This window comes from Zea mays, chromosome 9, assembly GCF_902167145.1.
Source record: "Zea mays cultivar B73 chromosome 9, Zm-B73-REFERENCE-NAM-5.0, whole genome shotgun sequence".
Taxonomy (NCBI): Eukaryota; Viridiplantae; Streptophyta; class Magnoliopsida; order Poales; family Poaceae; genus Zea; species Zea mays.
The window spans coordinates 150,232,975-150,245,734 of NC_050104.1; the positions used below are offsets into that span (position 1 = coordinate 150,232,975).

Here is a 12,760-nt window from a genome sequence, read left to right on the forward strand (position 1 = left end):
GTTTGTCCCACAGTCCACGTACATTAGTGGCCTCACAAAATACAAGAATTGTTGCAAATAACCTTCGCAGAGCAGGTGGCATTTGAAAGGTTGCAGCCTCACTCAAGCAGTCATCAAGGGACATGTCAACCTCTATGAGTCCTCTTTTTTCGCATGCTTCTCTGAAAGTTGAGCATGTGATGTCACCCAATGATCTTAAATCCTCAAATGAGTATGCACCTCTAACATGATTTAGAAGTACTCTCAAGAAATATCTCTCCCCTTCAGCAGGGTGTGCATACACAATTCGACCAATCTGTCCCCTTTGTTTTCGTCTCTGCCAGCGCTTGCTACCATGAATCCACCTGTAGTATTCTGGAAAATCTTTATACAATAATGTCCTTGCAAAACTATCAGCACGATTCTTAGTGAAGTACTCTGTGAGTGTTGTCATAGAAGAAGTTGGCTCATTGACAATGTCTTGTAGTTTAGCTGTCTCGTCAATAATAACGGACTGCATACCTGGTAAATGGCATTGGAGTTGCAAAACAGATGGATTGACACCAAACAATGGAAAACCAAGAATCCTATGTACAGCTTCAGGTGGGGATATGTATCTGGCATCCCTGTACTGCCGAATCTCATTGATTACTCCATCTTCCTTATGAGCAGGGTCAACTGAGAATGATGCACGATCGTGGCCTTTGTAAACATATTTGCACATGTACTTAATGGCTTTGATGCTTGAGCAAGCTTCAACATTTATGTGGCAGTTATACCTCATAAGCAATCCAGGATTGTATGGAACCACCCACCTGTTATCTAACACACATCCTCTTACCTTTACACGACGCCCATCATCTCTCCTATACAAAGGGTATGAATCCTTTCCTTGTTGAGTTGCAGCACAGAATTGTCGAGGATAGCGAAAACGACACTCTTCATTGACCATACAAGGACACTTTTTATTTAAAACTCCACAAGGTCCATGTAGCATATGCTTGATGACCAGATTATGCAAAACATGGTATTTATCCTTCTCTGGTATCTCTGCACAAATCACTTTGTCATATGCATCTGGGCTTGTCAACTTATTGTGTAGGTTCATTATCAATAGAATATGTTCATGTGGCAATCCCCTTTTCTGAAACTCGGTAACATGCACATAGCCCGCAACTTGGCCAAAATATGCTTTTTTGATCAATAGATCTTTCATGTCTCGTAATTTGGCCCTGTATACCCTTGTAACCAGCTCTGGTCTATCTTGTGGTGTCTGGCCAGGTAGAAGATTGTTTGTAATCTCCTCCCAGTATGGATTGCAAGTCATTGTGATGAAGTAATCTGGTTTCCCAAGACGTTGGACAATAGCCATTGCATTAAGAAATCTTTGCTGCATATCGCGATCACCCCCTTGGAATGTACGAGGCAAAACAATTCTCTTACCAACCTCTGAAGCTCTATTCTCCCCGGCAGAAATTACATCCACAAGACCCTATGAGGGTGCAACACAATATAAAATTATAATAAAGCATAAACAAAAAATATGAGAAGAGTAGCCCTCCAAACAATAAAAGTTGTAGTCATAAGTATCACTCACCTGGTATAGTTCAGCCCGTATAATTTTCTGGTTAACAGGGTTAGAGTACCAGTCAAGCCTCATAGACTCAATCTTGATATACATGTCAACGACCCATTGTTGGAAAAGTCGCCCTCCAAATAACAAGATATTAAAAAAACCCTCTCTAGCTTGTAGCAAGAAACAGTAATACTCCCTTGCTGTCACAAACCTTGCAGATTGAACCACTCCTCCATTCGAAATGTTGTAGTCATCTTGTTGGTTGTCTTCATCCAAATAATAATGAGCTGCATGATTGTAAATTATATTAGCCATTATCCAAATAATCCATGAACGTTTATAGACTGCTATATACTTCCTCCCTGATCCATGACATGTGCAAAGACAATTATTTACGTACCTGTATGTTCATTATTAACAGATCGAGTATCATTGTGGTCAGGAGCATTGAATGTAGCATTTACTATAGGGGTTTCATTGTATGGCATAAACCGATTCCAGCCAGTTTGGCCCCGAGGAAAAAATAATGGATATGCCAATGGGTCGTAACAACCATGGTATGCTTTGATACATGTAGGGCGATCTCCTGTAGCATATATGATCACACTTCTATCAAAACTTCTTTGTGGGTCATTTCCTTCGAACCAAATAGCAGCAACTTGTGAGGCAGTGGGCGCATTGTACCTTATTTATGCAGAATAAACATGTTAAAATCATGTATTACAAAAAGAAATGTGCTACAAGTAAACAACAAAGAAATGTGATGCATAGTCAAGTACCTTCGTTGGTCAGGCGTTACATTAGTGTTGAGTTCAATAACATAGTCATCTAGATTTGGAATGGATCCAAGTCTATTGAAAGTTTGTACATACGGATTTCCCTCTAATATTGTCAAGATATTTTTAATGATATTAATATCAAGGTCTGGTGATCTCCGTGCCCTGTGGGCCAATGTAGCATCTTCTGTATCATAGAAGTAAAGTTGCAAATGACGAGGGCCTTGAGAACCGGGCACTAAATGGTCGAGACGATGATACAAGGCACCTTGGACACGAAATGTATATATACCCGTATTAGCTGCTGTGCTAACTCGTCGGTCCAATGTAACTCCAAGACTGGTGAAGGAGAAATGAGAGTTGAAGTACCGTATGTTTTTTCTAAAATATTTTGCATCGTCATCTCCCTGACTGGTGAACAACCTTTTCAACTCAGTAGGAACATCAGGTATGTGCACTTTAATCTTTCCCTTTCTGCAACACATTCCGTGTGGCTCAAATTCAAATTTCATGGCTCCGCAATAACAACAGTCAGGTATTTTTCGCAGAACATGGTGTCTATCTGGCAACTTATGGTAGACATAGTCATATGGATCTTCGGTATGACTGGAGTACCCAAGCAGACGATATGATTCAAATGCATCATCTGTGTTAAAAAACAAATGCACTATTTGCAGTTATTAAAAACAGAAATGAACATTTCTGGGTAAAATAATATAAATCATAATTTATGGTTACCTTCTCCATGAAATTCCCGACTTCTAGTATATTCATTATGTTGAGCAATATTGAAATCATGTGGTGTTATTGGATGCTCTGATGTGTAAACCAAACATTAGAAATGTGTTAATGATGTAAAGGTAAATAACGAATGTGCAGATCGAATATTATACCCATATGGCCTTCTAGGCTTGGTTGTGTAGGCTCAATTAATACAGTATCATAATCTCTCAATTCAGGTTCATGGGTAGGTGTGTCATGAACAATATGTTGCTGTGTCTGGATTGATAATGGAGCACCTGATAGAGTGTCTGGCATCATAGAAAGCCATGGTAAGCCTTAAGAGGAGACACATTTATTTTTTGAATGATTCACTTGTACTCACCAGTTATCGTGTCGTCTTGTACACATTGTCTCAACTTTTTGTATTCACGTCGCTTATGCAGTAGAATTTCTCTATCTGCATCATCCATATTGATGTACCTCGCTCGGTTCATTATGAGGTTGCCCATGGTAGATGCAGTAATTGCTGAAGACAAAAGGAAATCAAATTAATAAATTATGTAAATAGTAATTATAACAACGAATACCTACCAGATTGATTATAGGTTGAAGGTTGAGAAATGGTTGAAAATGGTTCCACTGATATTGGCAGTTGGTGCAAAGAGCCCCTCGCTACAACAGGCGTTACCGGCTCTGTCACCTGTGAGTTAGTTGAAAATGGTTCCACTGATGTTGGCAGTTGGTGCAAAGAGCCCCTCGCAACAACAGGCGTTACCGGCTCTGCCATCTGTGTGTTGGTTTGTATTACGATCGAAGATCCAGTAGCATAAGCCTGTGTCTGTCTAGGCGAGTATAGTACTACAACAGGAAGAATGAGTATTAGTAACTAAAAAATAGGACAATGTTAATTATGGGCAGGAAGTACCTGTGTCAGCCTTCTTCATCGCTCGATAATCACGCATTCTTTTATTTCTCGCCTCCCTTTCTTCGTTGGTTTCTTCAGCCTTTCTTCTTGCACGGTATTCTCGTTGTTTTCTATTCCTCTCCTCCCTATGACGCTCATGTTCATCGGACGGACCTGGTTGTGGGAACATATATTTGCAAAAAGGTTCGACATCAGTAATAATAAATAATAAATGAAAACATTATGCTACTTGGTTTGATTATGCATGAACCTGTGATAATTTGGTTAGATATATCAGTAAGCGCAGTCTGTCGTCTTGTTCCCATTGTGTACTCCATAGGATCAATGGGACCAGTCGAGTCCATGTATTGCAATCCGGATGCCTGAGAAATTGTTGAACATGGTGTCTGCAACAAGAATCTCGTAGTATACGGTGTCTCAGCCCGTGCCACATGTGTGTTATCCCCTCCAGGAGCTTGCATTACGATCGAAGATCCAAAACAATAAAGTTGGGACTGTCCGGGCGAGCAAAAAAAACAATAGAATATATTATTCATAGGGGATACCTGTCTCAGCCTTCTTCCTTGCGCGATAATCACGCATCCTTTTATTTCTTGCCTCCCTTTCTTCTGTGGTTTCATCAGCCTTTCTTCGTGCATAGTATTCTCTTTGTTTTCTGTTCCTCTCCTTCCTCTTACGTTCTTCGTCATCAGATCGCACTGTTTGTGGGCACATATTTCATAATTAAATAGCTCGATATTATCAGTATTAAACGAAAACATGGAAACATAGCAGTATGAACCTTTGTTATTCTCATTAGTTATATTTGTAAGCGTACTCCGTCCCATTTTGTGATCAACAGTAATAATATGAAATGTTCCTGTAACCTGAAAAGCTAAATGTTAAGAATAAATGCATCAACCGTTAGTCATAATGCATCCGGCTGGCGCACCCTTGCATATCCAGTGCGTTGTAAGATCAACGAAGTGAATGTATACGGCAAAGAAATCTTATATCTTGGAATCTAAAGAACATGCAAAAAATGCAGAAGTGTCACTGAAGCCATCTTTTCTTCCCAAACCACGTTAAATGCAAGAATAAAGTGCCGGTCAACAGTACACAACATTGAGCCAAGATTAGCAGATATAAATGAACCAAGCATATGCCTAGTATTCAATATAAACATGACAGACACAGATTCCTCCTACCTTCAATAAAAATGAATATTTGTGCCCCGTTGGAAACAAACAGTAGCACATTCATCAAATAATTCTAGGCCTTTAAACGCAGACATCATGCTAGCAGATATCATGGCTACTCAGAATTAAATTGATAACAATTAAATTAGAAAAATAAACATTACCTATTCTGGATTTCTCAACAACAGGAAAAATCTCAATGTAACATTTGTCTCTGAATGATCTCAGGCTGAAGATCTTTACATCGTACTGTAAAAGCAAATGCACATAAATATACAATCAAAAAGGGGCAATAGTATACTATGATTCCAGTCCCAGAAGAACAAGCATGACAGACAGATGCTCCTTTGAAAACTTTTTTTGTCCAACGGAAGAAATTCTAATATACTCCTAACAGAGAAATCATGCTAGTAGTATTGTTGCTACACTAACAGAGTCTGCACACTGAGTTGCTGTTTTATACATGAGCCTTGTTTATATGGGTTACAACTGTACTCGAGATCCCATTATGTTGTGGAGTTCAGATGTAAAAAACAGAAAGTTGGTTGTTCCTATCCGCTACAATAGAATACCATGAGTTGCTTGCATCTCTATATATTTTCAATCACTTACGAACACCAAACAAAGTAATTAAGGGATTCATGGGACTACTTCACCAGGTAAATGGAATAAATCACACAACCAATCGTGCTAGAACAATACACAGAAAAGGGTCATACCATGCTTGTACTTCTAGATCGTCAGCAATGGAAGCACCAGTGCCGGCATGTTCCCACGAGAGGCCTTGAGACGACGACGAGCTTGCCATACCTAGTTGTTACAATCTGGTGAACCAATTGAATGCAGATCATGACGCAACAGCCCCATCTCACTGGCGCAAGGTCTTCTTCGTCGTAGTCCGGCGTCAGGCTGGGGAGCAGCGCGAGCGCCTCCTCGATGGCCCTAGGCCCCTAGTCGCGGCCGCGTCGAAGGCGTGGGCGGGGTGGGGAGCTCCTGGGATTAGGTTTTGCCGGCCTCGGCGTCGGCGGTCGCCGTGATGTAGGTGCGTTCAAGCGGGGTGGGTAGGTGCTGAGGCGTGCGAGCGCGTCTGTGGAGGATTTGGCGGCGGTTGAACCGTCGTCGTTGGCGGCCTCGTCGCAGAGAAGGTTTGATGGGGCGGTTTCACGGGGCCTGGGCTGGGGAGAAATGCACGAGCGAGTGCGAGTGCGTTTCTGCGGGAGAGTGCGTGCGTTGAGATGATCCATTAAAGACTGGCCGTCTGATACGTTTCAGTAAGAGATCTAGTACGTTGGTTTTGACAGTGGGATTATTTTGGAGTTAATACGTTGGGTGTATTTAGCTGGGCATGAGTGTGTGGGATAATTTCTATGGTGTATCTAGCTTAGTTTTAACTGGTGGGTTTAATGGGTAGAGATATATACACACACCTGAGACGATGAATCAATAGGTGTGATTAACTCGTTTATTGGGTCCGTGTACGCTCATTCTGTCCGGACAGTTTTTTTTATGTCCCATATTTAATTTATTAGGCGAGTCACTTTTATGTTACTCAAAACGGTTTCAATCAAAAGCACCAGCTTTGTCCCTTTTTATTATTTGTCATATATATTAAGTTCATCCACCCTCTAACCGATTTCAAGTCATTTTTATTATATGTTATGCAACTAGTATTTCTTCAGCCATTTTAAAGAGACGCCAACTATTTGTACGTAGTGCTATTTAAGTCGGTCAACATTTCCATCCTTCTCGTTTTACGTTCCAATTATATTTTAAAATATTTAAGGCCCATTTGTTTCGTTGGAATTGAATCTCATTTTAATAATTATAATTTAGACAAAACTAATTAAGTTTATATATTTATATATGTAATATATTTGTATATTATCGTAAATAATATGAGAGAGATAGTTATATACTACATTTATGTTATAGCGAAGCAAGTAAAAGAGTATGCTATAAGTTGTGCATCGAAAAAAATAGCATGTCAATCTATAGAATCAATTTCTGTCTCTCACCCCATGAATTTGAGATAGGCTTATATAATAACTTTGGAAAGTGGTGGAATACCACATTCTAAAAAAATCCTATTCCATTAGTAAGATTTCAATTCCTCAAAATGAAAGAAAACAAACGGGACCTTAGTAACATTCAAGTATTTCTTAATCATGTTTAATTTGATTTAAGGCACTTTGATGGCTATATAAGATTTTTTAGTGCACATTTTAGTGTCAGCTTTTTGTAGTGTCTTGAGGAATCGATCGTTTTAATGTCCAAAATACCACTCTGTTGTGATGGGAGAGATCAGTTCAAAGTCCAAAAGCAAGCGAAATTCGATCTGCTCAAAAAGAAGATGGAATGTTCTCTCCCCCACCCGGGCGGCCGGCGCCCCAAGGTTTTAGTTGCTGCTCCGGGAAAACAAGCTCACTTTTCTCCCTGTTGGAATCTATGCGTACTATATGCACAGCTTCGCCAAAAGGGGCATCTGCTTACGAAGAATATTGTAAAGACCCCAGCTAGCTAGCCGGCCGGATCGTCGCGCGAGAACAGAAAAGACATGCATGTGTGAGCAACTTACTTAGAATTGTTGATTAATTAATGAGCTACACACATGCAGCCATCTTAGCAGAAAGTCGAAAGGGGGGGCGAGGAAAAAGATGTCAATGCCATCTCATTGTGCCTTAGTTTAGTCGTGAAGGGCGAAAAGGGTTAGGATCAAGCTAGCAAACAAGGGGCCGGGGCAGCACTTGGGCGAAATGATCGCATGCATGTGTGAAGAATCTTCCTTCGTCACTACTGCTAGCTAGTATATGGTGCCATGTTTTTTTTCAGCAAAGCGATCACTACAAGTCATAAGGGGCGTTGAGCTGTTCGTGCGCATAGTTTGTACAGTATGCATGCATGTGATCTATTGGCAGAATTAGCTTCCTATACCATTTGATCTCTCCCTCGCCTAATCTCTTTGGCCTCTGATCTAGGGTTGTGTTACAGACTTCAAAAGCTCAATATATCAGGTGGAGCTTTTGCCTCCCCATGTCGAGAAAAAAAAGTTGAGCATGCATATGTGGGTCGTTTTTCATGTTATTTTGCACATATATTTAAAACAAGACCTTTTTTTGGATTTACATATATGTATAACGACACAACACTAAATAAAAAAGACCACATGCAAGCATGGAGAGAAGTTTCCAATGTATCACTGTGCCTAAATCATGTCTGCCCAAGAAGAACGAAGGGAACTGAAAAGGGGAAAACAAAATGCTCTACAAGTAGACGACACTATAGCTAGGTAGCAGTTATCACGGGACACATGCATGCATGCAGATCAATCGGTGTGGCGAGATAGGGAGAATAGTGCTCGATCTCTCATGATCCCGTCCGTCGATATGATCTCAAAGAAACCCTAATTAAAACAAGCAAACAAAGGCTTGATAAAAAGCTGCCCATCCAATGAGTATATGAGACACATTCCCCCTTCAAAAAAAAAAAAAAAAAAAAAAAGAGGCGGAGCCGGGGGCACACCCACGCACACACCGATGCAGCAGGGCACAAAAGCAAAGAGATATAGACAAAGCCCTTTGTTTCTCTCTTTCACCACCTCTCTCTCTCTCTCTCTCTCTCTCTCTCTCTCTCTCTCTCTCTCTCTCTCCTTCCTAAGCTAGCTATATATGACCCCCCATGCCCACAAAGCCTTTCCACACAAACACAACGACGATATATGCACCTTGAGCTTTCCACCCCATAAAGACGAGCCAGCAGGGCCAGACACTTGGTAGTGTGTGTGTGCGTGTGACACCTTAATTAGCTTGCTTGGCCAGGCATTCACTGATCGATGGCACTACTGGTCAAGAGCCACCAGCAAATGTTGGTCTCCTCCTCCACCACCTCCTCGTCGTCCCCTTCGTCGGCGTCCCAGCAGCGGCACCCGCCGCCACCTCCTCCTCCCTCCTCCTCCTGCCTCACCGACCAGCAACAGCCGTCCCCAGCCAAGCGCAAGAGGCGCCCTCCCGGCACGCCGGGTTCGTTTAATTTGATCGATCTTGCACTTTGCTACATGCTAATGCGTGCACCACCTGCTGTATATATATGGCTGATGAGATCGATACGTGTGTGTTGTGTTCCCCCCTGTCCTGCTCCTTCTCCTGCTTGCTATCTATCTACACGCGTGCAGACCCCGATGCGGAGGTGGTGGCGCTGTCGCCGCGGACGCTGCTGGAGTCGGACCGGTACGTGTGCGAGATCTGCGGGCAGGGGTTCCAGCGCGAGCAGAACCTGCAGATGCACCGGCGGCGGCACAAGGTGCCGTGGCGGCTCGTGAAGCGGGCGCCGCCGCCTGCTGGCGGCGGCGAGGACAGCGCCGGCGCTAATAATAGTAGCACAGCTGGTACAGGCGTTGGCGGCGGCGGCGGCGGCCCCCGGAAGCGCGTGTTCGTGTGCCCCGAGCCGAGCTGCCTCCACCACGACCCCGCCCACGCGCTGGGCGACCTGGTGGGCATCAAGAAGCACTTCCGGCGCAAGCACGGCGGGCGGCGGCAGTGGGTGTGCGCCCGCTGCGCCAAGGGCTACGCCGTGCAGTCCGACTACAAGGCGCACCTCAAGACCTGCGGCACCCGCGGCCACTCCTGCGACTGCGGCCGCGTCTTCTCACGGTAACGTAGCCTACTACTAGTACATAGTACATCTACATACTCGCGCACACGTGCATGCGCACGCACGTACGAAACCACACGCGTACGGGCGCGATCGGTGCGGTGATCGAGCATGGCTTGTCCGGCCGGCCGGCCATGAACCCGGTGTGCGTGGTCGTTCGTTCGTTCGCTCCGGTGTGGGATCGGAGATGGACAGGCTTGCATGGAGATAAGACAAATCACAAATGGCTTGCTTTGGTGCTAGCCGGCTTCTGAGTAGGACCAAGCCCTCTGCCTGTGCATATGTGTGCTTGCTGGACCAGGCGCCCAGGCCAGTGCCGTCACCACGGCAGCCGACACCAATTAATTAGGGTTAATTCGATCCCTTGTTTAGTGATAGCAAGCTGACCACATCACTAGCTAGCTAGTTGCATGCGTCCATGCGTACGGACATGGGTGGGGCTATATATGTTTTGCTTGCATGCTAGCTAATCATGATATCTATGCTATCGAGCTCAGCTCAGCTACCGAATAGATATATAGCTGATGACGATCGAGTGGGTTCCATAGTATCTAAAAATGTCCACCAGCAAGGTGAGGAGGCTGCAGGAAGAAATGACGACATATATCTTTCCTCTTGCCAAGAACAGAGAAGAGGATGCACATGCATAGTGCAGTGGGAGATATGATCGTTTCGGTGGCGGGTTGCGGTAGGACCGAAAACTCAAACGCGACGGGGCGACAGCGACGGCGCATCCACCAGAAACTGTCTTGGCGCATGCGTTTTCTTCCTTTCTCCTCTCCCCGTTGTGCTCACGGGAACTCAAGAGAGAATCCGACATGCATATCTATCCGCCAATAGTACATGCGTGCTATTAGTTAAAAATCTCACCCCTATCCATGATTCCATTTTATTTATCACGTTTTAGTTTAAAAATAAAATAGCTAGTGATAAATATTTTAAGAACGGAGTTAGTTAGTACTAAGTACCACTGTCGGTAACTATATATGCAAAGGAAACTAGGTACAATATAGTACCATTATTATGTTGTAGATGCAAACTTGACATGTATATACATATGCGTGTACTAGAAGCTAGCTACCTAAGCTTGCCTTCTGAAGTACTGATGGAGTATTGGTAACTGACCAGACTACCAGACTAGCCACCGGCTAGAGCATTCGGCCAGTGGTCGTCAAAGGATCTCTAGGTACGGTAGATCGAGTAGAGACACGCACACGCACAGCGCACCACGGAATGCATCATGCATGGCAGCCACACTCTCTTGTCGTCGCTGACCAGCCACACCCGGACATGCCTCTTTCGATCTCCATACAGATCGCTCGTCTAGCTAGCTGATATATATCATACTTATTACGTAGCTTTCATCTATGTTACAATTAGCTAGCTACTAAGCTAGTGCCTCGTACATATATGACATATTCACATATAAGTATATGTGTGGTCCTTGGATTATTGATCATTTGTTTTTTGCTCACTCATTCGATCGGTCGATGTACGTATATATCTGGCACGTACTCATCCAAAAAAAACGAGCTAATGCGGATCGCTGGCTGTTCGCTCTAACTGTTTAGACTACTGGAGCTACAATTCATAAAAATAAAACGCTATATAAATAATAGAAGTCGTTATAAATTAAAACCAAGTTTAACATAAAATCGTTGGATCGATCGGCACGCACCAGTCGGTCTCCATACCATCGCTATCTACCCGCCTACCCGTGATCGATGCGTTGCTTTCCCGCGCGAGTCAGCAGGCGATCAGCCAATCATGCATGCACGCCGTGCGGTGCGGGGCGGTGCAAAGGGGCTTTTCCCATCTCGCCGACCCTCTGCTCGTGACAGCGACATGCAGCCTCTCCTGTGATCATCTGATTACCGTCCGCGCCTCCGCGGACGAGGCGACTAATGATGGATCAGCGTGCTTTCTTGCAGGGTGGAGAGCTTTATCGAGCACCAGGACGCGTGCAACTCCAGCCGGATACGCGGCGAGGCCGTGGCGGTAGCCGTGCCGGCGCCGCCGTCGGCGCTCCCGGTCATCCGCCCCGCCGTCCCGCGGCACCAGCCCACGGTGGCACCGGCACCGCCGCCACCGGAGCTCCAGCTCCTCCCCGCCTCCGCGGCGGCATCAGCGCCGCTGGCTAGCACACCGACCGCCTCTCTGTCCACCACCACAAACGCGTCACAGGAGCAAGAACCCCACGCGGCGGCGGCGGCGACGACGACGACGAAGCTGCAGCTCTCCATCGGCCCCACCGTCATCGCGCCGGGCGCCGACGCTGCTGCGGCGACCGCCTCCGCCGTCGGCGAGGAGGACGACTCCGAGGCGAAGGAGCTGCGGCGCGCGATGAAGGAGAAGGCCGCAGCGGACGCGGCGCGGGCGCGGGCGCGCGGGGAGGCCGCCGCGGCGGAGCGCGCGCTGGACGAGGCCCGCCGCGCCAGGCAGCGCGCCCGGGCCGACCTCGAGAAGGCGTGCGCGCTGCGGGACCACGCCGCGCGCCTGCTCGCGCAGGTCACCTGCCACGCGTGCCGCCAGCGCTCGCTCGCCGTGGCCGGCGGCCCCGCGGTGGCCTGCGACTCCATTATCAGGGGAGGAGGAGGAGAAGCAGGCATCTAGCTCCACCACCCGTGCTCGTGTGCATGCATTGCATATACCGTATGCACTGCCTTGTAGATCTAGCTAAGCTAATTCGTAATGTAGGACGGCCTTGTCGGTCGTGTCGTGTGGCCATTACTGCATTGAATGCAACCATATGCGCCCGCTTGGTTTCTACTTTCTAGGGTGCTACAAGTTGCAACGTTGTTTGGCCTAGTAAAAGTATGAATGAGATCATGCACGTCAAAATAACCTCAAAGGCAAAGGCTGATTTGATGACCAACGATCACGGGTTAAAGGGGATTAGGAGAGGAATCGATTTATTTCCCCTTAGTGTTGGTTTAGTGGACAGAAAAATGAAGTT

General features: G+C 45.5%; 3 protein-coding genes across 3 annotated transcripts; 1 reads left to right on the top strand and 2 right to left on the bottom strand.

Annotated features, from left to right (window-relative positions):
• Positions 1-627: 627 nt before the first annotated feature.
• LOC111590170 (uncharacterized) lies at positions 628-1,660 on the bottom strand. Its single transcript, XM_023301100.1, has 3 exons — positions 1,577-1,660; positions 821-1,471; positions 628-732 (listed from the first exon to the last, which is right to left on the bottom strand). Exons 1-3 carry the CDS (start codon positions 1,658-1,660, stop codon positions 628-630), a joined length of 840 nt encoding a protein of 279 aa, XP_023156868.1.
• Positions 1,661-3,625: 1,965 nt separating this feature from the next.
• On the bottom strand, positions 3,626-4,323 carry LOC118473412 (uncharacterized). The gene is made up of 3 exons (XM_035962710.1): positions 4,230-4,323; positions 3,980-4,132; positions 3,626-3,912 (listed from the first exon to the last, which is right to left on the bottom strand). The coding sequence occupies exons 1-3, from the start codon at positions 4,321-4,323 to the stop codon at positions 3,626-3,628; spliced, it is 534 nt and encodes a 177-aa protein (XP_035818603.1).
• A 4,473-nt stretch (positions 4,324-8,796) lies between these two features.
• Positions 8,797-12,679, top strand: LOC103639380 (protein indeterminate-domain 16). The gene is made up of 3 exons (XM_008662131.3): positions 8,797-9,173; positions 9,326-9,803; positions 11,736-12,679. The coding sequence occupies exons 1-3, from the start codon at positions 8,987-8,989 to the stop codon at positions 12,415-12,417; spliced, it is 1,347 nt and encodes a 448-aa protein (XP_008660353.1). The 5' UTR covers positions 8,797-8,986; the 3' UTR covers positions 12,418-12,679.
• Positions 12,680-12,760: the final 81 nt, after the last annotated feature.

Bases quoted from the DNA above. Each gene is read 5' to 3' on its own strand.
- LOC111590170 (XM_023301100.1), bottom strand. From the start codon at position 1,660: ATGTATATCAAGATTGAGTCTATGAGGCTTGACTGGTACTCTAACCCT. The intron at 1,472-1,576 runs GTGAGTGATACT...GCACCCTCATAG, and splicing joins TACGGGCTGAACTATACCAG to GGTCTTGTGGATGTAATTTC. The intron at 733-820 runs GTAAGAGGATGT...TAAATGTTGAAG, and splicing joins ATGATGGGCGTCGTGTAAAG to CTTGCTCAAGCATCAAAGCC.
- LOC103639380 (XM_008662131.3), top strand. From the start codon at position 8,987: ATGGCACTACTGGTCAAGAGCCACCAGCAAATGTTGGTCTCCTCCTCC. The intron at 9,174-9,325 runs GTTCGTTTAATT...ACACGCGTGCAG, and splicing joins GCGCCCTCCCGGCACGCCGG to ACCCCGATGCGGAGGTGGTG. The intron at 9,804-11,735 runs GTAACGTAGCCT...GCTTTCTTGCAG, and splicing joins TGCGGCCGCGTCTTCTCACG to GGTGGAGAGCTTTATCGAGC.
- LOC118473412 (XM_035962710.1), bottom strand. From the start codon at position 4,323: ATGGACTCGACTGGTCCCATTGATCCTATGGAGTACACAATGGGAACA. The intron at 4,133-4,229 runs GTTCATGCATAA...TCCCACAACCAG, and splicing joins ATCTAACCAAATTATCACAG to GTCCGTCCGATGAACATGAG. The intron at 3,913-3,979 runs GTACTTCCTGCC...TTCCTGTTGTAG, and splicing joins GATGAAGAAGGCTGACACAG to TACTATACTCGCCTAGACAG.